This window comes from Zeus faber (assembly GCF_960531495.2).
Source record: "Zeus faber genome assembly, chromosome: 14".
Taxonomy (NCBI): domain Eukaryota; kingdom Metazoa; phylum Chordata; class Actinopteri; order Zeiformes; family Zeidae; genus Zeus; species Zeus faber.
Window position 1 is genome coordinate 17315621 of NC_137200.1, and position 23296 is coordinate 17338916.

Below are 23296 nucleotides of genomic sequence, written 5' to 3' on the forward strand. Positions count from 1 at the left end.
CCTGCACTTTGCAGCAGTCTGCACGACGGCTTGCAAGACACAAGAGCTGCCGCCGCCGCTTCCATGTTGTCCTCTTTTCCCAGACGAGCGTTCTCCACCACCTCCCCTCCTCCCCCTTTTTGTCCCTCCACCTCACCTTCTATCTTCTCCTGTCTTGATGATGGCCAGCATGAAGAGGGACAGTAGCTTCCTTCAGCAGCTCCTCTAGTTGTCCACCTCAACCTTCTCCTGGAGGGAACTAAACTCCCAAAATCAAGAAGCAAAGGAAGAAAGCAGTCGGTTGTTCATTTTTATTTTGTGAAAGAACATCACCTCTTACTGGCTACTCGGTTGGAACCATGGGTAACCACGGCTCCAACCTGGATGATATCCTGGCGGAGGACATGCACCACTGGTACAACAAGTTCATGAAGGAGTCGCCATCGGGCCTCATCACCCTGTTTGAGCTGAAGGCCATTCTGGGACTCAAGGGCATGACGGAGGATGCTAACAGCTACGTGGACCAAGTATTCTGCACGTTTGACATGGACGGGGTGGGTAGAGCTGACTTAAGAAACCAAACCAAGTATGTATTACAACTATTATTGTACTTCCAAAAGTTGTGGGCTGCCACATGAGAAGAACAATGGTCTCACTGATCTCCTCCCCTCCCCGGCTGCTCGGAGAGGACCGTGGTACTGTCTTATAGTGGAGCTGCAAAGGATGAGTGTGTGCTGAACTAAATGCATTGGATTCTGGATCCGTTAAGGACCATCCACGCATTGCAATATGTAATTGTAGGTCGCAATTGTAGGTAATGAATAGCCAAAGCCCAAATGAATAGTAGGTCAGTTTTCAGGTGATACTCATTTTACCTGTAGGATGTCGGAGCGTTTCGAGTTGGTGTGTGCTATCGAGAAATCAACTCATTACTTATAACAATTACATGTATTAATTTGAGCAGACGCTTTTGTCCAAAGCGACTTACATGAAACAATCGAAGCAGACATCAACCATTGGAGCCACCTCCAATTTAATTTGTTAATTCAACCAGATACAAGTGCAAGAGGCTGAAAGGAATCAGAATAAAAGTACTATACTAACATACTTGTAAGTGTTAGTAGTATACTAACAAACTCTGGTTAGTATAAAAAAGAGTGCAATATGACAAGTACTCATATGTTGTTGGTTCATTATGTCAATGGAACAACTTAAAACTAGTCAACATTAACTTTTAAATGAGTGACTCAACTGGCATTACAGGCCTCTACTAAAAAAGGGTAAACTCCCAAAAAAACAGAAGGGAGGAACTTGAGCAGGCATATCCATGTGGCATCTAACATGTGGTCATTCATGTGGTCTGAATGTCCATGATATATGGGCTTCCTTTGTACAGTCACAGCCATTGTAAAGGTTGTCCTTGCACCCTGCTTGTATTAATAGCATGTAGAAGAAGAAATTAGGCTAAAAAGAGTGATGGAAATTCCAAATCATCAGTGAAAGTGTTCGTAGTTCTTGTATCTCACTGCTCTTTCACAGTGTTTGCATAGGTGAAGACAAAAGTGTAGCTCCAAGGTGTTCCCAACGGCTCATGAAAGATATTAGCAAAATATCCATAATACATGGAATACGTCATCACACGTGTGATTTGACAAGTTCTGCAGTGAGTCAGGGCTATCAAATGTGGTTTGTAAGATGTAGGTCACATGCCCTGAAATCTAGAGAAGTCCCAGCCTGACATTGAATGTGTCCCGGTACAGGTAGTCCTCACTTAACCACATACCTGTTTAACGACCGTTCGGACTGACGACCAGATCTCTAACCAGTCTGTATTGTACGCTGCGGACAGAAATGCGGTGTGCGCGGCGTTTCGGCATCAAGCATCTCATCGTGCATCACCCTTCATACACTATATATACTATATACACAATATAGTACATATACACTATATATACACTATATACACAATATATACTATATACACTATATATACTATTTACACTATATATACTATATACACTATATATACTATAAACACGATATATACTATATATACTATATACACTATATATACTATATACACTATAATATACCATATACACTATATACACTATATATACTATATATGCTATATACACCATATATACTATATACACTATATACACTACATATACACTATATATACTATATACACTATATATACAAGATACACTATATATACAATATATACTATATACACTGTATACACTATATATACTATATATAAGCTAAATCAACTATATATACTATATACACTATATACACTATATATACTATATACACTGTACTCTCATCTCATTACAGTTCTCAGTCTCGATCTCGCAGTCTGTCAGTATTCACTGCACTAGCGTTGGCAATGGCCACGCCCCCTTACCGTGAAATAACACGGGTCCTCGCTTATCGACCAATTCGCCTAACGACCGTGTCCTAGGCACGGAACTCGGTCGGTGAGTGAGGAGTACCTGTAATCACCTTAACAGTGTGTGTGGTTAACCCGGGGATCATGTATCAGCCTTGCTCAGCTAAACGTTATCACTTAATCGGGCAACATCATGGTCAGCCAACGGCAGACAGTCCCAAAATGTGGATAAACCCAAATTATTTAAAGGGGATGGGGAACTTTTCACGGGGACAATGAACAAGGCCGACAAATTCTTCCCCACAGCTCGGCCCTGCGATGCGCTTCTAACCCACCGCAAGCGCAGTCATGAGAAAAAGCCGGGCATTTTCACTAAGTACCGCTAATCCCATAAACCCGATCCCTGTGGAGAGGGAACAATCAAGGTCAGCGTCTCCAGAACAGAACTTCCCCAGGACCTTCAATTAAGATCAGTCCAGTGAGGGCGGAGGAATCGCTTACTTCCTCACTGGTAGCGTGAGCTCTTGACCTGCAATGAAATTTGGAATTCGTCGCCGGGCTGATCCCCTTTCAATTTTCATTTCATTCACTCATTAAGACAAATCTTGGGACACGTGGTCATTTAGACGGCAAAACTGTAAAGGTCATGACTAGAACCTAACTAGTGCAAGAGCAGGATAAACTTCAGGAAATAACTCAAATAATATATAGAGTAGCTGTAATCTTTTTTTTGTGTCATTTATGTCTAACCTGGCCTGTTGTGGCCCTCCAGTCAATCTCACATGTTTCCTAGATCCCATAATGTTTATTTTTGTTTTAAGAAAGTAGTCGGCCGTACCTAATTTAACAACAACCTTGCCTTGGAAAATAAAAATTCCAAAAATGTATTTTTCTTTCATAGTTAATAATAGCATATATTTCGTTTTATGGTTCATAGTAGTCTATGATAGCCCCGCTATCATATATATAATTATTAGTCTGGCCCCCAACAGGAAAAGCTAATTGCAGATCTCCTGCAATTATTTCAGCCGCTCAAGTCTTTTTACGATACACATTTTGTCATGGAAAAGGGAATGTAAATCTACTACAGTACTAATTCTTCTACTGGCCAAGAGAAAGAAAAGCTCATTACGTTCATTGTCGTGGTGTTTCTGTGCTACCTGCAGGACGGCTACATAGACTTTGTGGAGTACATCGCTGCCATCAGCCTGATGCTGAAGGGGGAGATCAACCAGAAACTGAAGTGGTACTTCAAACTCTTCGACCAGGACGGCAACGGAAAGATCGACAAGGATGAATTGGAGACCATCTTTTCGGTAATACAATTCAAGATTCAAGTGGTTTATTTGTCACATACATTATACATACGTTCACATATATAGGCAGCGAAATGTCTTTGCAACGCGCCCGGAGATTATCCACAATAGTTACTTAACTGAACATACCTCAAAAAGATAATACAGAGTGGGGCGATGAGTTTTTGGCGGACATAGTGATATAAAATGGATAAAAATACAAAAAATGTGCATAGTCACCTGGAGCGCCCGTGCAAAGCAGCCGCAACGGGCGGCGCCACGTCACAAAGATCCCGTGTGGAGGCTAAACATCACGGCGGCATCAGCAGGCGGACAGCGAGGGGAAGCCCTGGGATGAATCGCGGGGAGATTACGACGCCAGAAGATGACATTGAAGGGCGGTTAGTCTTCTAGACGAGCAGGAAGGGCGCTCGCCGAGCCTGTTGGCACGGCGATGACCTCGCTTTCAGCGCTGCTTGCCAATGGCTTCCCAAAGTGATCGCATTCTGGCTGTCTCTTAATCAACAAGGAACCGCGGTGAGGAAGTGTCTTGAGTCTACGCAGTCTTTTCAAACGACTCCTCTCACTAGTAGTATCGACTATAGTAGTATTGAGTATTGCGCAGACATTCAACATATGGCAGAATTTGCTGAGTCAGTGAACTAGCCCAGGTGTGGCTGGAGAGGCCGACCGCGGAAGATGAGCTGAAGCTGTCTGTTCTTTTTTTTAATTCCTGCCCGTCTGTCTGCCCACCCGTCTGTCTGCCCGTCCCCTCCTAGGCCATTCAGGACATCACGCGGAACCGCGACATCGACCCGGAGGAGATCGTCTCGCTCATATTTCAGAGGATCGACGTGAAGGGAGAGGGTGAGGGAGCCTGCTTCTGAATATGACAGTCACAAATGTTTAAACATTCACAAAGCGCTTGATCACCATTGCTCCGACAGAGACGGACCTAAGTTACGAAAAGTCAAAGTGGAAATCCATAAGATCGCCCAGGTCCCAGTATTCCATTCGGAAACTGCACGTGCATTTCTGGGCCTTCTTCCGAAAGCCGGGGTTCACTTTCTTTTACCGAACGTTTGCCTCCTTCAAACCGATTTTTTTTCTCGAGGTGGTGGGGATATTTCTCGGTCCTTTGGGTGGATGTACTGACCACGGCCACTGACGCTGGTGTGTCAAATTCACCGCAGCTCGAGGCTGTCTGTCTTTCACTAATTCGGGTGCCAGATCGTTGCACGTTGCCGGGAAAGGGAGGCCCCAATATTTCCTTCTTTTTTTTTTTTTTTCTAACCTGTGCTGTCAGCATGCTGGGCTTACAACACAGAGTATTTGTGCCGTTGCATCGAGGACAGAGTTAGTCTGCAAGTGGAGTTCAAGTTCTCAACCTGCAATGCAACTCTGCAAGAACTGCTGCAATAACTCTGTCCTGTGGACGACCTGTAGAATGACAAGATCACAGTTCTTGGTTATAGAGAACCACCACCCACCCCCCTCTTTGGAGAACTATTTATCATGTTTGGGTCGATAAACAACTGATCACTACTTCAAGAGGGGGAGAGTCACCACGGGTGAGACAAATAAACATAGAACCAAACAACAGTTACACAAAAACATAATGTTGGACGACAACATGTATTGAAAAACAGTGAATTAGGTCCAGGAAAACTGGAACTACAACTGGTCACGTGACCTCTTACTGATAGTTATGGCAGTAAGTGAGGGAGGAAAGGAGAGGAATGCAACCAGGAGGGTGCTGGGGTGCACTCCAAGCAGGTGTGGTGGTGTGTGCGTGTGTGTGTGATGGGACCGCCTGTATGTGTGTGTGTGTGTGTGTGTGTGTGTGTGTGTGTAAGATGTCCACCGGTGAGTGTACAGTACATGACTTATCCCCATTGGTACTTGTGTAGAAGGTCGGTATTAGACCCCAATATTTCAATGTATAAGGACAATGGACATTCGACAGTGGATGTCGCTGACGGGATCCACACGAATGAAACCTTGACTCCTTTTCAGATCACATAGTGGAGGATGTTGCCAAGACTTCCTTTAGCTGCCAGCGGCTAATCAGCATGATCCAATAGCGAAGGAATTAACTACTGAAGGATGTGACTAAGAAGGTCATTAATCTTTTGTTTAAGATTGGTGACTAAACGTCCCCTACCTGGTTTCACCTTTGCCGTCTCACACCCTTCAGGTGAAATGACCCTGGAGGAGTTCATCGACGGGGCGAGAGACCACCCCGAAATCATGGACATGCTGAAGAACCTGATGGACCTCACGCCGGTGCTCATGATCATCATCGAAGGACGGCAAGGCTGAAGGGCGGGAAGGGGACAGCTCCGGAAAGACTTTGATTTTTGAATAAATCTGACACTAGGCCGCACCCTCCCTTCTCCACGCCTTTCTACGCCTAAGGAAGCCCGACTTGTCCTTCGGATGGGAGGAAGGGGCTGCCGATAGAAACAGTTTGTCCTGATGCTCAAACACAGTGTTGCCGTAGTGGTTGAAATCGAACGTAAGACTCATGTGCCATGCCCTCTCCGCATCCGGCAGCCCACCGTCTTGGGAACTACCGACTTTTAAAAAATGGGACACCAGGATTAGGAGGATTAGTCCTTTGTGTGAAGGTATATGAAGACCAAAGTTATTTAAGCTGATCTCTCTTCCCTTTCCCAGTGTAGCCGTCAACATTTTGGAGTTGGCCCGGTTGAGACAGCAGTCAAAAGGATGCACATCCAAATGCAAAGAAAACACCAAATAAATCAGGGTCAAGAACAGAAATCCATTACCTAAGAAAGGAATCTAGTGTGGGAAACGCTTGTACGTATCAAAATATCTCCCTCCACTTAACGCCGCTTTCTGCCCAACTGTTAAAAAAGAGCGTCGACCATCTTTTGAGTCTACCAGCCGCTGCCAAACTATGGGACCCGAGGTACTTTCCAGCCGTGTGCAAGGCATGCTGGGATTCTGACTTGTGAAGCCGCTCTGTCGTGCGCGGCAACCGAACCGGGGGTCCGCTGATCCTCCCTAATGCCATGATGGGTTTAAGACGCCGAGGCCGAGCCGTCATCGAGCAGATTTACAGCACTGCCATGGCGACGTGCGTGCTTTTTTTAGGAAGGCCTGAGCCTGATTGGCTCTCTTGCTGCCCTGCTCGGGAGAGATCAGAAAGAGTGGTACCGCGCCCGCAGGTATGGCCCACTTCAGCGGCACTTGTTGAAACATATTTCTACCTGAGCAGCTGGTAAAAATAAGTCTCTAAAACGTGGCTGAAGAGTGAATGGCAAAAATTTCACTTCCAAACATACTCAGTTCACCACTATACGTCATGAGTTACATGAGCGGCATGGTGGTGGCCGGTTACGTAACCTGACACCTCGACAAAATCCTCCAAAATTTTTTGCGCCTCACAGGCGCGCGGTCCTGCATGGGCTGAGGGACGAGACGTTTAAGGTGCTTCACCCCTCCACTGGGTGTTGTCCAAGTTCCTCCGAGCAGGGAGGGAGGGAGGGAGGTAGGGAGGGAGGGAGGGTGGGCAGATCAGATGAGATCATTCCGTTGCCTTGTTACCGCTGGTAATGGAATTAACATGATCACTCCGGTGTCTCCTCCCCCCGGCTCCATCGCCACGGTTTCTGTTCTTTGTAGAGGTCAGCTCTATGTTCATCTCTGCAATAGTTCCACTGCGGGCTCCAAAAAATAAAAAAATAAAAAATGAAGCTGAATAAAATCTAATTGGATGAACTTGAAACAATCAAGGCTTGGAAAACCGATTAAATTTGATCGGAAAGGAGAAAAAAAAACAAAAAAAAACATTGACAAAGCTATTCAAATCCAATTAGTCTGGTAAAATGATGTTGTGAGTGGTGGACAACATGATCTCAAGTGACCAAAATTCCCGCCAAGAGTTTTGAGACACACTGACCTTTTAATGATCTATATTTCCAACCCCCTTCTTCCATAATTTTGCTGGACATATTCAGATTTTGGATCCTGGTTTAGCTTGGTAGAAGCGTATATAACTCAACAGGGCAGCATGGACTTCTTTTATAGGATAAAGCATGGAGGGTTCCCTTTTTATCTTCCACGACGACGCCCCCGGCGGCACCACCACGACCTTGATTCCTTGATGGCCCGACAGTGGGGCCAGTTCCCCAAAACAGAAATTTGATACTAATCAAGGCTGGATTTTTTTTTTTTTCTTAAAAAAAAAAAAAAAAAAGTAAGTAGAAATGATTTTGACACGAGACCAAGATTTCAATCATTATTTCTCGTACTTTATTTGGCGACGGGATCAACAGTGATACGGGGCTGTTCTGAACTTGAAAAGGCATACGCGAAAAAGGAACCATCTCGGAATATTAGGAATATTCTTATTGTGCAATATAGCTCTTTTGAAGACTCAGATCAATGTAACAGTGTAATTTTGTCGAACTGAACATCGGATTTAACCAATTGTGCTTCGTGTTGCCTTAACAATAAAGTTTTTAAAGAATCTACCGTCTCCAAGTTCATAATTGTGTGCGGTGGATGAGTTGAAGGGCTAGGTTTAAAAAAATAATAATAAAAAAACACGTTAACTCCATGTTCAATACTACTTTTTAACGAGCCTACTTCGATACAAACAAGACTTATTTATAGACTGCATTTCATTTACTTTATTTCTGAATAGAGAAAAAAAAAAAAAAAAAGTTTGACATTTTGGTCCACAGGATTATTCATGGGACGATCCTCAATCTTTGACACTATTAAACAGAGCTGGTCACCATTTTTTAAGAAAGGTATGGAAGTATGTCAATAATGAATATTTCTTTGAATCATGATTATTAATTCAGTTTGTACTCTCCTGTCCCTTTGCATCGATTTGCACAAAGCTATGCATTTGACTAATTGCAGTACAGCACAGGTTCAATGGAAAAGTAAGGTGTAGAGGGACACACACACACGCATGAAAAAAATAACTAATAATAATAAATCTATGAAAATATCATATAAAAAAGTTTGAACATGTACCTCACAAAATGTATTTCACACCAGGGCCAACTCCCCTGGGAGATAGTCCGCAGATGCGGCCGGGCCTCCTCTCTGTCCTGCGACCGGCTGTTTCTGGATAATCTTTCAAGTTACTTGAAGGACATCTGGTACAACTTTTTGGGCTTTTCTGTGGCCAGCAGATAAGACTGTGTCTCCAACAATATTGACAATAAAAAAATTAAAGAAGACAAAATTTGGTTTGTTTTGTCAACCTGATAAAGCTGTTACGAAAATAATACCATTGCCACCACCATCCATCCATCCATCTACCCCAGAAGGTGAGAACTCTCCATTTAACCATTGAAGTCCATCAAACGCTGTAAGTAGACATGACTCTCTCGCCCACCTCTCTCGCTTTGTCATCTTAAGCTTCACAGTTATATACACATTTTAAAGTGACATGATTGCACCCATGCTCCACTCTGGAGTCGACGTTGAGATTCAGGTAAAGATGGTACTGACTGAATGACCACCCGTTGGGGGTAACTTCACCTTGGCCCCTCGCAGGCCCACCGCCAGGTGCCTCACAGCTGTTTGTGTTTCTCCACGGCCTCCTGACTCAGCAGGGAGGCGTACAGCCGGACGAAGGAGTAGGACACGCCCAGGGCGCAGTACACCGATGTCACCAGCAGGGGAACGAAGGGCAGCGTCTTCTGCCAGGGCGACAGCGGGTAGAAGACCTCACAGAGGAGCCCCACTGGAACCAGCCCCAGGAGGTAGACGGCTTCCAGAGGCCGGAGCAGGGGACCTTTAGCACTGTGACAAGCATGATTGGAGAGCTCTGCATGAGGTAAAGTTATAAGAGACCTTTTTGGGGAAAATCTTCATTTGAAATTGCCATTAGTATTTACGTTAACTTTTCGGGACAGTAAATAATGCCGCTGCACGAGAAGTGGTGGAGCATTACAATGTTCACAAAAATGAAGGACAGTGGACTGAGAGATGCCCTCTCAAGCTCTCAAGACTTCCTAGTATACAACTCATTCATCTTAAATTAAGCAACATCTCAAAAAGGCATTCGATACATTTTTATTAAACCCCGTCTGTGAAACAGCTTTATTGTGACTCAAAGAGTTTTTTTTAATTTATAGAGTATAGGTATATAAATGAACCGATGAGTGTATGCTGAACATATACACGCTGAGTAATAATCTCATCTTTACTTATATAATAAAAATTGAGGAGCAATAAAACCCAATACACTGATGAGTTGCATCTGACATTGAACTACTAACAGGGTTCCTCTTTGTTTTTCTGAGACATGTATACGCAAAATAAATGTCAGTGGAAGTGGATTCAGAGCTACTGGTTTTGTGCCAGGTTTACCGGGCTGGGTCGACAGGCCGGATATTGGTTCTGTAACAGGGAACATAAATTGTGGACGAGGGCTCACTTACCCGAAGAGCTTCCTCAGAGCGGTCAAGGAGTAGATGGTGAACAACAGCATCAGCAGGACTTTGACAGGAAGCTCTAAACCAACAGGACAGCATTAAGTAACCCAACACATTAACATTTTTTTAGGTATTCAGCACTATTTTAGCCCAGTAACGACTAACTTAAGACATTTATTCCCCATCGACAGCTACAGGCGTTAAGACTTGCTGACCTTTTTCTTTAATGCCATAAACTAAGCGAAAATGGCCGCAGGTCTTACCTGCTGGCGTGAAGAGAAGCGGAAACAAGGAGTAATGCCCTGTAGTGGCTAGAACCAGGAAGATCCCAGCATCCTCTCTGCTTTCAACTGCTAGGATGCTACATGAAGGCAGGCAAAACAGGATATGTGTAGGACATGAATAGCTTCTGTCTTCTTCTGCAGCTTTTATTGTTTTACGTATCACACCTGCGTACATGGCAGTGAAGTCTTTATCAATGAACTACTTATTACGACACACTAACCACCAGCTCTGATCCAGCCCTTATGACGTGAGACGGATGGGGATTCCACGCTACCTGAGTGGAAGGATGGCTATGAGGATGGCCTTCTCGTGGACGTGCCAGCCGAACATGAAGGAGCTCAGAGCGCACAGCACCAGGCAGCGCAGGAAACCCCGTGGCCCTCGGGGCCTCAACCACAAAGTCACCACCGCGGGCTGGAGGAACACAGAGTTACTATCTGGCCGGGTTGCAGAATGGCGGGCCTCGCCTTTGAGCGGGACGTCTAAAAGGCTGCAGGGGCGGCCGTAGGGCCTTATCCGCTGCGCCACAATAGAATTCTGACCTCATATACCAGAACAAATTGAGACATGTGACACGCGCACACACACACACACACACACACACACACACACACACACACACACACACACACACACACACACACACACACACACACACACACACACACACACACACACACACACACACACACACACACACACACCTCCTTTACTGCTATAGCTATCACAGGAAGATGCCACAAGCCGAATCGCTGTTCCAATTTTCCAGGAATTAATCAATTATGTTTTGTCGATACATGTTGTCATCTAAGGTTTCTATGTTTACATTCTTTTAGGTACATGTTGTTTGTTTCTACTTTTGTTTTCTTCTTTCTCTTGGAGTAGTAATGATGATTAGCTGTTTATAGACCCGAACATGGTAAGACAGTTCTCCAAAGAGGGGGATTGGTGGTGGTTCTGTGTAACAAAAAACTGTGCTCTTGTCATCCTACAGGCCGTCCACAGGACAGCGTTATTGCAGCAGTTCTTGATGATTTAAGAATGAATAAAGAGTTGCATTGAGGGTTGAGAAGTTCAACTCCACTTGCAGATTTACTCTGTCCAAGATGCAATGGCACAGATACTCCGTGTTGTATGCACAGCATGATGATAGTACAGGTTTAAAAAGTAAAATAAATAAAAAACCAACACAAATCTGACACCACATTAAATAATTGATCCACTTCCCATTATCCCAGTTGCGTATGTAATAATGAGAAGGGTGGGTCTAGAATGCCTGAGCGGCGGTGATACAATACATTACTGGCATTTGGTTTTAAAATCTGGCCGATTTGAATTTGTAATTGAAATGCCGTCGTCAGCCTTTTCCAGCCCAAGCCCCTTGGTGGATAAAGAAACTGAGCAGGGAATGCTCTAGATATTTTTTTATTTTGTGCTGCATTTAAAGCCTGACCTATAATAACATATTTATAATGCCTTATTAACTTATTCATACGTTTACTCATTTATGCTCACGGTTCCTGTGTTTTTATTTGGCTCGCTTTGACCTGATTACTGAAATTTAAAAAAAAGCAGCTGTTCTAGTGTTAACAGGTGGAGTCTACTGAAAAATATAAAAATGTTTTGTCTAAACACATTTTGTACTTTTTAAGAAAGATTCCACTGATCCATTTGGAGTATTATAACAACGACGACAAAACCCTAGAGGTGTATTCCCCTCTCTTTAGATCGGCCAGTTGGTTTCGTCAGAGCTCACCAAGATGGAGATCAGTGTGCAGACGAGTGCGATGGAGGGCGACACGGAGGGGAGGACGGCGTGCTGGAACTCCTGCACCAGTCCACCTGTCATGGATGCTTTGGGAAGACCGTCCACATCCAGCATATTCAGACGCAGGCCTGAGAGAAAAGCAGACAAATACATAGATGCATGCTACACCCTTTATCGTGTATAATTTGTATTACATTGTCTGATACAAATGATAAATTCAGTTAGTCTGATTGGACGTTTCAGTTGTGGAACCGCGTGTGTTTTTTAGTCCAACGGGTATGATGGTCCTGTTTTCATCGAGGACACCTTTCAGGCTGCAGCGGTTGTCCCATTTGAACAAATTGAAACTTGGTGAAAAGTGAGAGAGGTAATTGCAACGTTCTCAGTATCATGTCATTATCCCCAACCAGCGGCTTTTTAATTCGGTAAATAATTTAAAGCGGTGGGAAAGAGAAATCAGCAGGGCCTCACCCAGCACAACGAGGGCCTTGTCCAGTATGTTGTAGAGGGCCCAGATGTTGGGGGCCCAATAAGCGTGACACAGACCCCTCTTGAAGGGAAAGAGCCTGGACAGAACCTGTGGGAGCTGACCCTGGAAGAAAACAACACAACACACAGCTACTGCACTACCTGTAAAGTAAACCATTACATACAACACTGGGTTTTATATATTCATTTGAACATTTCTTTCTGTATTATATTGTGAATAGACATCTCAAAGCACCGTGCAAGGAATAGGCTCGGGCCATGCTCGTGTAAACAGGGCCACGGAAACGAGCGGGAGCCTTACCATGGCTATGAAGGGGCCAAAGGACACCGCGCATACAGAGATGACGATGGCTCCCAGAGCGAGGAGACGCAGGGGACTGAAGCTCCTCCATCTCGGTGAACCATCTGCGACAAGAACACACACCCAGCAACAGCAAGGTGGTATTGCAGCTCTAGTGGGAAAAACTATGGCTGGAAATATACAGTATAATATACAAATTTGAGGGAAAAAACAGCATAAAGTGTCCTAGTGAGGCATTGAGCCACCGGCAAGCTCCATTGGTGTCCAATTGGGTTGCGATATGGTGACTTTCTGAGCCTATTTGCTGATGTCTTTCCCAGGGATGTTAACGCAGATGTCCTTTTAATCACTGGTCCTATTAGAACACTCGCCAGTAGGGCAGTCTTTGTACCTGAAGCTCCTGCCATCCACTCCCCAATAACAATAAGAACCCTCTTTCTTAATCCCTTGCATTTTTTCTTCTTGCCATCCATATCCAAAGTCATGGTCAAGGTCAACAGGGCCTGCCCAGCATTTTGATACATGCCACAGAACATTGCCGGGTTGTAACAGGCACTGCACCTGTATGGAACCCACATTTGATATGTTTGGATGGTTTTTCCTTGAATTTGTCACCCTAACATGCTCTTAGTACTTCACTAACTAACTTAAAAAGAGTTCCAAAGAGGCCGAATAGCCAGGGCCCAAATTGCAGGTTCATGGGTAGGAGAAAAAAACCCAGTAGAATTCTCAGTTCATCAGTCAAAGGTCTCAAAAAATCATGAAGCCATAATGGATAATAGTAGAGTGCGGACTTCTTGTGGGAGGGTCACAGGCTCTACAATCTCAGGATTTCCAGTTAATGTTGGTTCCTTGTGTCCTGATGGAAATGGGAAAAGATGGTTTTAACTATGCTGCCCCTTCCATTTGGAACTCTCTGGAGGAGGACTTGAAACTAATGGATTTTATTTCTTACAGACAATTTGTTGGAATTTAAAGGACTTAGAATTAAACAGTTTTAGGCAGTGTCTTTTGGTTTTGTTGTAGTTGTTTTATGCTTTAACCGGAGGTTCCTGCATGCATGTTTAGTAGTGCTTATAGTCCTTTTTGTGTCGTCTCTGTAACCTTGACTACTGTATCTTGTTTTATGCTGCTTTCCTGGCCAGGTCTCTCTTGAAAAAGAGGTTTGTGATCCCAATGAGACTCACCTGGTAAACTAAAGGTTCAATAAAAAAATAAAAATAAAAACTGGGTCCAATAACTGGTCTGCATGGTCATATAATGGTCAAGGACTACCAGGTCATTTTACAGTTGCCTTGTAGTGCAGGCACTGCTCCCTAGTGATGGTGTCACATTCCTCACAAATTCCAGAGTGGTTTCATAAACATATCTATCATCCATGAGCTCAGATGACTGGATGACTGCGGAGGCTAAATATCCAAAAGATAGTTTTTCATACCTGCCCTATCCTGAGAGACGCAGTAGCTCCTGAGGAGGTAGATGCCATAAGCGGGGGCCACGTACAGGTAGATGTGCTTCAGGTTCAACAGGACGGCGAAAAGCAGCGCCCCCTCCAGGTGCCTGGACTGAAAATATGGAGTGGGAATGGAGAGACAAGTGAGCTTGGCGAAGGAGGGCTGTCGGCTTGAATCGTCCGGACATTTCAGACAGAACCCGAGCAAGGCAAACGCGTCAGCATATCCTCCCTTGAAAGCGTCCAACACTGGCTTTGAGAAATGCGCCCGGGTGTCAACAGATGCTAGTTCTATAGAGCAGTCCCATGTAGAGCCATCTTCAATGCTGAGGTAAAAACTGGCCAAAATATTTTTTCACAAGTTCAACAAGCCATCCCTAACCTTTTCTAGTTTGAGACGCGCTTGAGACAGACCTTCTCAGCCCACCTAGTACTGTAGTTTAAGACCATTTTGGGACATACCTGTAAATAGTCTCCCATAGCCAGACCCATCTCCCATTTTGTTTTTAGCAATGTGCAAGCGCTGGAGGAAGGTCTGGCACACACTTTCATTCTGGTATAGGGGAAAGAAATGCTCTGCCTTGTTTGTATTTTTTTTAAACAAATCACAATCGTATAGGGCGGCGCTAAGCCCAGGATGCAGCGACAGTGCCCTTAAAAATAGTGTCGAGTGGGAACTTGGTTTGGTGGATCCTTTGACCATGGGGAGGCGAGCCCTGGCATTAAAATGGATAAATCCCCACAAAAAGAGGCACATAAAACAGTAAAATATGAATGTCGTCTATGTGGAAACTTGCCATTTTCGGCGAGTAGGTTGCTAGCTCGGAGGTTGTTGTTGTTGTTGTTGTTTTTGTTTCACGTAGCGACAGGGACTTTGAAAACGGTAACACGTAGATAGCGGAACGGGAGGAGAATGCCGACTGAAATAGTCGCAGGCTTTATACCAAAAACCTACATCCTGTGAGTCAGACTAACCTGTAAATGTCTTGCCACTGAAAGAAGGAGAACGCCAAACAGGAATCCATTGTACTGGAAATGAATATCTGCAAGGAGTCTCAGGAGGATGAACATTTGGATAGTCCGAACAAATATTAATTTTCTATGTGACCTTAACCTGGAATTAGTGTTGAAAGACCTGATTTAAAAGCATTGTTTGAACAAATACCATACATTTAGTCTCACCTTAGGACAGACTATTATGGCATGTTTTGACATTAAAATGGCTTTGGATTGTGCCTTTAGAAAGACAAGAGTGGTCCTCTGGTGTACAAAAATTAAAAAAAAAAAAATGCATGAAAACATAACTTTCCTGACGCCAGGCAGTTTGCTGATGGGAGGATACGATCCACGACAAGAAGGCCAAAGTTCCACAGCAGGAGAACGGCCAGGACGAAATGTGGACGCCTCAGGAGGTCCTTGGAGCCCCGCTCATCTCGCACAGTGCAGCAGCATCTGAGAGGGGTCGTAAGGCATGATTGAATTTCTGTCGAAAGGTCAGAAAAAAAATCCCTGGAAGATCAAGAGTCCAATGTCCATAATCCATTGTTTTCCCTGCATCCCAAATTAGCTTGTTACATTTTAGATTTTTTTACGAACCGTCGGGTCGATTTCTCATTCAGACAAACCATTTAATCTTCTCCATCGCAATAAGCCACAACATTAAAACCACCACAAATAACCACTAATATTGTGTAGCTCCCCCTCATGCCGCCAAAACAGCTCTGACCCGTGGAGGCATGGACTCCACAAGACCTCTGAAGGTGTCCTGTGGTATCTGGCACCAAGAGGTTAGCAGCAGATCCTTTAAGTTGTGAGGTGGGGCCCCCATGGATCTGGCTTGTTGTTCCAGCGCATCCCACAGATGCTCCATCAGATCGGACCCCTAACCCCGCCCATCCACATGATGGAGAAGAAAATGTGATTCATCAGACCAGGCTTATCACAATTTGGACCTTGTCAAAGTCACTCAGATCCTAACGCTTGACAAATTCTTCCTGCTTCCAACACATCAACTTCAAGCGCTGACTGTTCACTTGCTGCCTAATATATCCCACCCCTTGACAGGTGTCATTGGAACAAGATCATCCATGTTATTCACTTCACCTGTCACTGGTTTTCATGTTGTGGCTGATCGGTGTATATTTTTCTTTTTTTATAATTATTACTGCCTATTGTTTTTTAATGTGAGCTGCTGGGACATTGCGATTGCCTTTCATGGTTGAGTAAAGTATCTATCTATCTGACTGAGCTAGACACATGAAAAAACTTTGACTGGATCCGGGCTCACTCTTTGACCGCGTAGATGAACACAACATCAGTGAAGATAACCGACAGCCGCTGGAAGAGAACTGCGGGCGGACTGGCGTAGTTCAGATTCCCCACAGCCAGCATGTCCCGGTCAAAGTGGCGAGCCACATGAGACAGGCCATACTCGAACCAGGCAAACAGGGGCGGGTAGTCCAGGGTCCACTCTGACGTGTTCTGTACACAGGGGGTAGATGGGGGAGAGGGGATGAGCGACATACTGCAGGTGGAGCTCATCTTGTTAATTGTCACTGTCACCGAACGTGATGTATTATGTTGAACACAGACCTCGTGGTACCACTTGGACACCGGCAGACTGTGCGTGATGGCCAGCCAGTTCCTGTGCACTTCAAAGTCCGTCGAATGACTGGTGGAAGACGCCATTTTGGAATAAAAACACTGGGGTCCAATTAGCACACCTGACATTTATACTTAAGTAAAAGTATATACCAGTAAGTACCTGCTCTAAATATGTCATTAAAGGTACTACACGTGAAAGCATTTGTTACATCAGATTTAACAGAACCCATAACACGAGCTATTAGCTCGTATGTACACAGGTCGGTTTTAAAATGTAAAATAATATTATTAAGTATCATTAGCATTGAACCTGTGATAGCCGACGAGCTAACTGACGTCCTCGTGTACTTTTCGTCGAACGTTTCGTCAAACGAAAGCGCCATTGCCCTGCCATTGTTTTTCCAACAACCAACAAATGAACTTCCACTCACTATGCACTGATGAACATACACTTCAGGAAAGAAACGCCGAGTGCGAGCACTGGGAACCAGCTCCAGCCGTCCGCTACGGGCGCCGCCATGACACATACGTCATCGGCTTTGTAAACAAACGCTGTATCTTTGTTTTTTTAGTTTTTTAATAACCTTCCCTAACCGTGGATATTGATAGAAAATTCGATTATATAAAAATGAAGAGACAGTGAAACATTAATTTCAATAGCTCACAGCTCACGTTTCGATTCTGGAGGAAAAAAAAATAGGACTGTTTTCTCTCCAAAACCAAAATTCCAAATTAAGCTGGAAGCCAAGGATGTAATACTATAATATTATATAAACAAAAAACAGAAATTAGTTAAATAATGTGTTAAGTTAAATGTTGTCTTTTTTATTATTTCATTATTATTATTATTATTATTATTATTATTATTATTATTATTATTTATTTATTTATTTATTTTTATTTATTTTTTTATTATTATTTACGTATATTTATTTGATATTATATTTACCAGATGTCATCATGTTGAGTCACTGAGATGAGTCATGTTTGTTATGTTAACATTATTTCATTATGTCACTGTCATGGCGCCAACGACCTGGGGATGCTGTCACACGCTTAGCAACTGATTTCCTATGCTTTCCTATGCTTATATACTCGCATATGTGTATATTTTTTATTTATATATATATATATATAAAATAATAAAAATACATTACAATAAACGTGAAAAATAATCCTTACCTAAAAACTGATTGGACCTTAAAATCAACAATTAACAATACAACATTGGCAAGTCATTATTGATTTCAATGTCAGACAACTGTCCAAAATAAACAGTAATAATCTCTCTTCTTTTCCATGAAGTCGAATGGAGCCTTAATAGCTCCAGTCGATACGGGAGATGAGTTGAAAGTGAAGATCGTTCGAGTTCCTGGAAGTCCTTGAAGTTCTAGAAGCCCTGGAAGTTCTGGAAGTCCTTGAAGTTCAAGAAGTCCCAGAAGTCCTGCAGGTTCTGGAAGTTCTAGAGGTCCTGGAACTTCTGAAAGCCCCGGAGGTTCCAGAAATTCTAGAAGTCCTGGAAGTCCTGGAAGTTGAAAGTTCTAGCAGGCCTGGAAGTTATAAAAGTCCTGGAAGTTCTGAAAGTCCTGGAGGTTCCAGAAATCCTAGAAGTCCTGAAAGTTCTGTAAGAACAACACACAGCGGAAACATATTTCACCTCTCACATTCGTCCATTGTACTCGCTCTATCACTAATATGTATTTATTTCCTTTATTTATTCATTGATTTGTTGTTCATTGATTACTCTTCCACTTTTTTGTGCTATTGGAATCAGTATAAACCACATGTGCGATATAAAGTTTTAACTGAAACCGGAATTGTCTGACTCTGGGAAAGAATCCAAAAAGCCGAATAAAATGTTCTAAAATGTTGACTTCAATAACGACAATACATAATGATTTATTCTTTCTAACAAACAGCCATTCAGTAATTATAAGTATTTGTGTTTGTCGTGTCTTCCTCCATATGTTGTTTTCCATTGTTGGTGGCGGGGTCCGCCAGCAAACCACCGATACGGATAAACATTTATAAAAAATAACAAAAAGTATCCCCACCACCTCAAGTGACCAGGGACACAAAAACAAAAACACAAATCAATGGATCAGAAGAAGAAACACATTGGAGAAACAGCGTCTGTTTGAGCGAAGTCCGCCCAACGCAGACGCGCTGACGGAACTTTAAAGCCGATCTTTCATGTTATATCAGATGTTAGTGTCTGCGCGGGGGCTGATGCAGAAGAAGAAGTACACAGGGGTTAAGGTACATTTTTAATCAAGAAAAAGTGCCGAACCAAAATGAATAAGGGATTCTAAAACGGATCAATTTGGCAAAACACCGGGGTCGGGACGCTGCTCCCTGGTGGCTGCAGTGTCAACATGTTTAGTCAGTGCGCGCTGGCGTGCATTCGCTTTGTCAAAAAATAAATAATAATAAATTGTAAAAAATCTATTAGGCAGTTATTATTGTGTGGTTTAAGAATATTACAGATGGCTGGAAGCATTTGGGAAAACCACATTTAAAGCAGAGTGGATTTAAACATATATTTTGTGATCCCTTGGGATCCAGATGGAAGAGACAAAGAGATTCACATTTAAATAGAAGAACTGAAACTCTCACTGCTTACGTACTGAAACACTTTGAGTGGACCACGCAGGGTAAAACTGAGAACTCCACCCCCCTCCCGGGTATGTTTATTTTAATGTGACCTAAACCCTCTTAGAAGGGCGGTGTGTTCAAAGTTATTTCCATGTCAGACCGGAAGAAAAAATGTACATTTACAACATTTGAACCATTTCAATAAACATCTATTGTCCCAGCTGCTTTTTAGGCGTCGTGGAGCGTGTGCACCCACATGTTACACGCCAACACGCCACACCTCATCTCCTCACGCTGGGGATGGTGTGACGCTGCCATTGGCTGTGCGCATGTTCCGGTTTTACTGTGTTTTGTTTAAGATCGATTGTTTTCCTTAGTTTCATACTCGTGTGATACAAACATTTTTAAACCCGAGGGACGTTCCGCCGTGGATCAGGACGGTGGATTGCGTAACGGAGCGAGAGCGATCTCCGGCCTACTGAGTGTCCCGTGTCTCCAAAACAAAAAAGAATGCAAGTTTATTTGAGATGTATTTATTTTTGAGCGAGCACGGCACCCAGACGGCAGTTGAGGTAAATATAAGATCCGGGACGCTATTTGAGGAAAAATGGGTACTGTCGATAAATGACATGAGTTTGATTCCACATTTCTTTCCTTTTTCCTTCTCCTCATTTAAAGCAAACCCACTCTCAACACCTCTCGCTGTCGAGTTCTTATGGAGTTCTTACTGAGTATCCTGCTGACATTGTTCTGGGACATGTTCTCCGGTGGTTCGAACATCTTTTGTTCCCGCGTCTTTTGAAGTGTACCTCCTGGTTAAGAACAAGCGACCCATGATCCTGTTGATGGTCAGATAGCAGCAGAGTAGAGACAGACAGAGTAGAGTCAACGCTTGGATGGCTGTGGTCTCCGGTGATCTTCAGGGAATTTTTCTCACACCTTTGTGCATGGAGGTGCTGCATGGCGGAAAGATCAGAACTGGTGACATTCAGAAAACTGTTTTGATCGCGCCGTACTGAGCCTTTCGGTCGGATTTGTGTGCTGGGCAGCATTGCAATCTGTGTGGAGGCTAAACAACCCGGGAGAGGCCAAGGCTCTGCAGGAAAGACATTGGGGAGTTTAAGTTATTTAAAGGGGAACAATTCCATTTACTAGCTTTCATAGAAATCACATAAACAATACACAGGGAAAGACACACCATTGAAAAAAAATGAATCTGGGAATCACATAGTTTAAGAAATGAAATTTAAGAAAAGCAGGAACTTTTACTTTGAAATTGAAATGCTGTGCAACATGTTGTCTGTGTCCTAGTGCTATATAGGCCTAGATTGGGTGTCCTAAGTGACATGACAGAAAAGCTATTCAATTCTTAAAATTGGGTTATGTCATTTGTATGGTCCCAAATACGCAATTGAAACAGGGACCGACTCTCAGCGCTGCCGCTGTCCGGGAAGCTGCACCTCACGCGATCAGTCGCTCTTCCCTGTGAGGTCCGGATGAATGTCTGTCGAGTATCAGAATATCGAAACAACTTTACCACGGTCCAGAACCGATTATTTTGAATTCAATGACAAATCAGGTACATTTCTCGCCAATAAATTGAAACATGATAGAGAAAGAAAACACTTATTACAGCCATCAAAGATCCACAGGGCAGGATAACACACCCCTCATTAAAATATTCAATATTCAGAGACTTTTATAATAAGCTGTATCACTCAGATAATGAATCAAATATATCAAACATTGACTCATTCCTTGATGATATGAAGCTCCCTAAACTATCCACAGAGTAGATTACCACATTAGATCAACCCCTTTCTGTAGAAGAACTCAGGAAAGCTCTCTTTCTCCGTTCTTCTGTACGGCCGTGGGACTCAGGGGTGGCTTCGTGGCCCTTTCCGCTGCTTTGAGGGGCTACAATATAATGCCTACATCATACAACAGAACCAACTGGGACTAGTCCAGTAAACTCACCAGTGGACACATCGCGCACGAACACACACACACACACACACACACACACACACACACACACACACACACACCTGATCACATCCTTCTCTCCCTCATTTACTGCCATAACTATCACAGGAAGAGGCCACGTGCCCAATCGTTTTTTCAGTTTTCCTCAACTTAATTCCTTCTGTTTTGTCAATACATGTTGTTGTCGGATGTTTCTATGTTTATGTTTTTCCATGTGCATGTTGGTTAGGTTCTATGTTTATTTGTCTCACCCGTGGAGACCCCCCTCTTGGAGTAGTAATGATGATAAGCTGTTTAAAGACCAAAACAAGGTCAGATAGTTCTCCAAAGAGGGGGTTGGTGGCGGTTCTGTGTAACAAAAAGCTGTGCTCCGCTCATCCTACAGGTCGTCCACAGGCAGGTGTTTCATATACTTTTAGCCCGGAAAATGGCAAGAAAATTAACAATAATAAAAATCCAAGCAAAAACAATAGGGTTGGAGCCCCTAATAATAAAAGGTTGGAGACGCATGTGCGGTACCGGCGACCTGTACCACGCGTCCGTCTTCGTTGTCGTAAAGTGACAGACTGCACATGCCCAGAACAGATCCGGTAGTGACAATGGCAACCGCATGCTCACTCGTTTGCGAGTCTGAAATTATCGAAACGACGTGGTCGCTTCGTGGCTTTTTGTCTAGTTGCTCAGAAGCACAAATATTTGGCCTTGGTAAAGGGAAGGGGATGTCAATTGTTGTTGGGTCACAGCATAATTACGATCCAATGGAGTGCATGATCTAATGCAGCATCGCAATTAAACCTGGAAATGTGTGATCCTAATTTGGGTTGTCCCCTTTTACTCGTCTCCCCTAGCCGGAGCTTACCTCCAGACTTGGTTTTAGCGCTGGAGAAAGGTCTGGCTCAACCCACTGTCATTCCGGTATGGGGGCGCTCTTTTGTTTTTTTGTTTTGTTTTTTTAAACCAATCACAATCGTTTTGGGCAGCGCTAAGCCCAGGACGCGGCGGCGGTGCCCTCGAAAAATAGTGGAAAAAAAGGTGGGAACGTGTATCAGTGATAAGGAAACAAGGTGCTGAGGTCATATTCATTTGGGTTCCTGCCCACACAGGCATTCCGGGTCAGGAAGGAGTGGACAAACTAGCCACGCAGGCGGTTAAAAGAAGAAAACATAGACACACGTATTAGGCTCCCAAAACCATAGGGAAAGGGCGTGGCACGGAAGGAAATGGACAAAGAGCGGCAGAAGCACCGGGACGGGGAGGTACGAGGAAAACATTCACATTGCATTCAAAGTAGACTCGGTGTTGTGAGAAGTAGAGGAGGAAGTGGGAAAGAGGAGACAACCACGGCTGGGTTAAGAACAGGACACAGTGGTGTTGAACAAGGACACTTCACAATAAAGCGCCGCGTCCGGCCGCTCTGTGCGATCCTTGCCAGGAAGCAGCGACTCTAGGGCATGCGCTTGTTGGGAGCGGGATGGAAGAAAATGGAAAGATCAGGGTTCACAGAGGAGAGAGAAGAGGACACTGCAGCGTGGTGGAAGGGTACAAGGCAGAAGGTGCTTGGTCAGCCTCCCGGCGGGGAAGATCTGACAGATTGGACATTGTAGGAGCTCACCAGCTCCATGAGGTGGCAATAGTGCGACATGTAGGACGCAAGCTGCCGTTAAGACGTAAAAGAAGAAGAGGAAGCACTTGGAACCTTTGCACGTGGGGAGGCG

The 23296-nt window shown here is 43.9% G+C and overlaps 2 protein-coding genes across 2 annotated transcripts; one reads left to right on the forward strand and one right to left on the reverse strand.

The window, feature by feature from the left end:
* Nucleotides 1-338: 338 nt before the first annotated feature.
* Nucleotides 339-5994, forward strand: guca1d (guanylate cyclase activator 1d; the record flags this gene model as incomplete). Its single annotated transcript, XM_080014035.1, has 4 exons — nucleotides 339-533; nucleotides 3544-3693; nucleotides 4452-4539; nucleotides 5870-5994. The coding sequence occupies 4 exons, from the start codon at nucleotides 339-341 to the stop codon at nucleotides 5992-5994; spliced, it is 558 nt and encodes a 185-aa protein (XP_079870161.1).
* Nucleotides 5995-7954: 1960 nt separating this feature from the next.
* alg8 (ALG8 alpha-1,3-glucosyltransferase) lies at nucleotides 7955-17511 on the reverse strand. The gene is made up of 13 exons (XM_080014074.1): nucleotides 17432-17511; nucleotides 16989-17067; nucleotides 16684-16877; nucleotides 15739-15848; nucleotides 15372-15439; nucleotides 14382-14508; nucleotides 12944-13047; nucleotides 12625-12745; nucleotides 12142-12281; nucleotides 10660-10799; nucleotides 10364-10461; nucleotides 10107-10179; nucleotides 7955-9465 (listed from the first exon to the last, which is right to left on the reverse strand). The coding sequence occupies exons 1-13, from the start codon at nucleotides 17446-17448 to the stop codon at nucleotides 9234-9236; spliced, it is 1503 nt and encodes a 500-aa protein (XP_079870200.1). The 5' UTR covers nucleotides 17449-17511; the 3' UTR covers nucleotides 7955-9233.
* Nucleotides 17512-23296: the final 5785 nt, after the last annotated feature.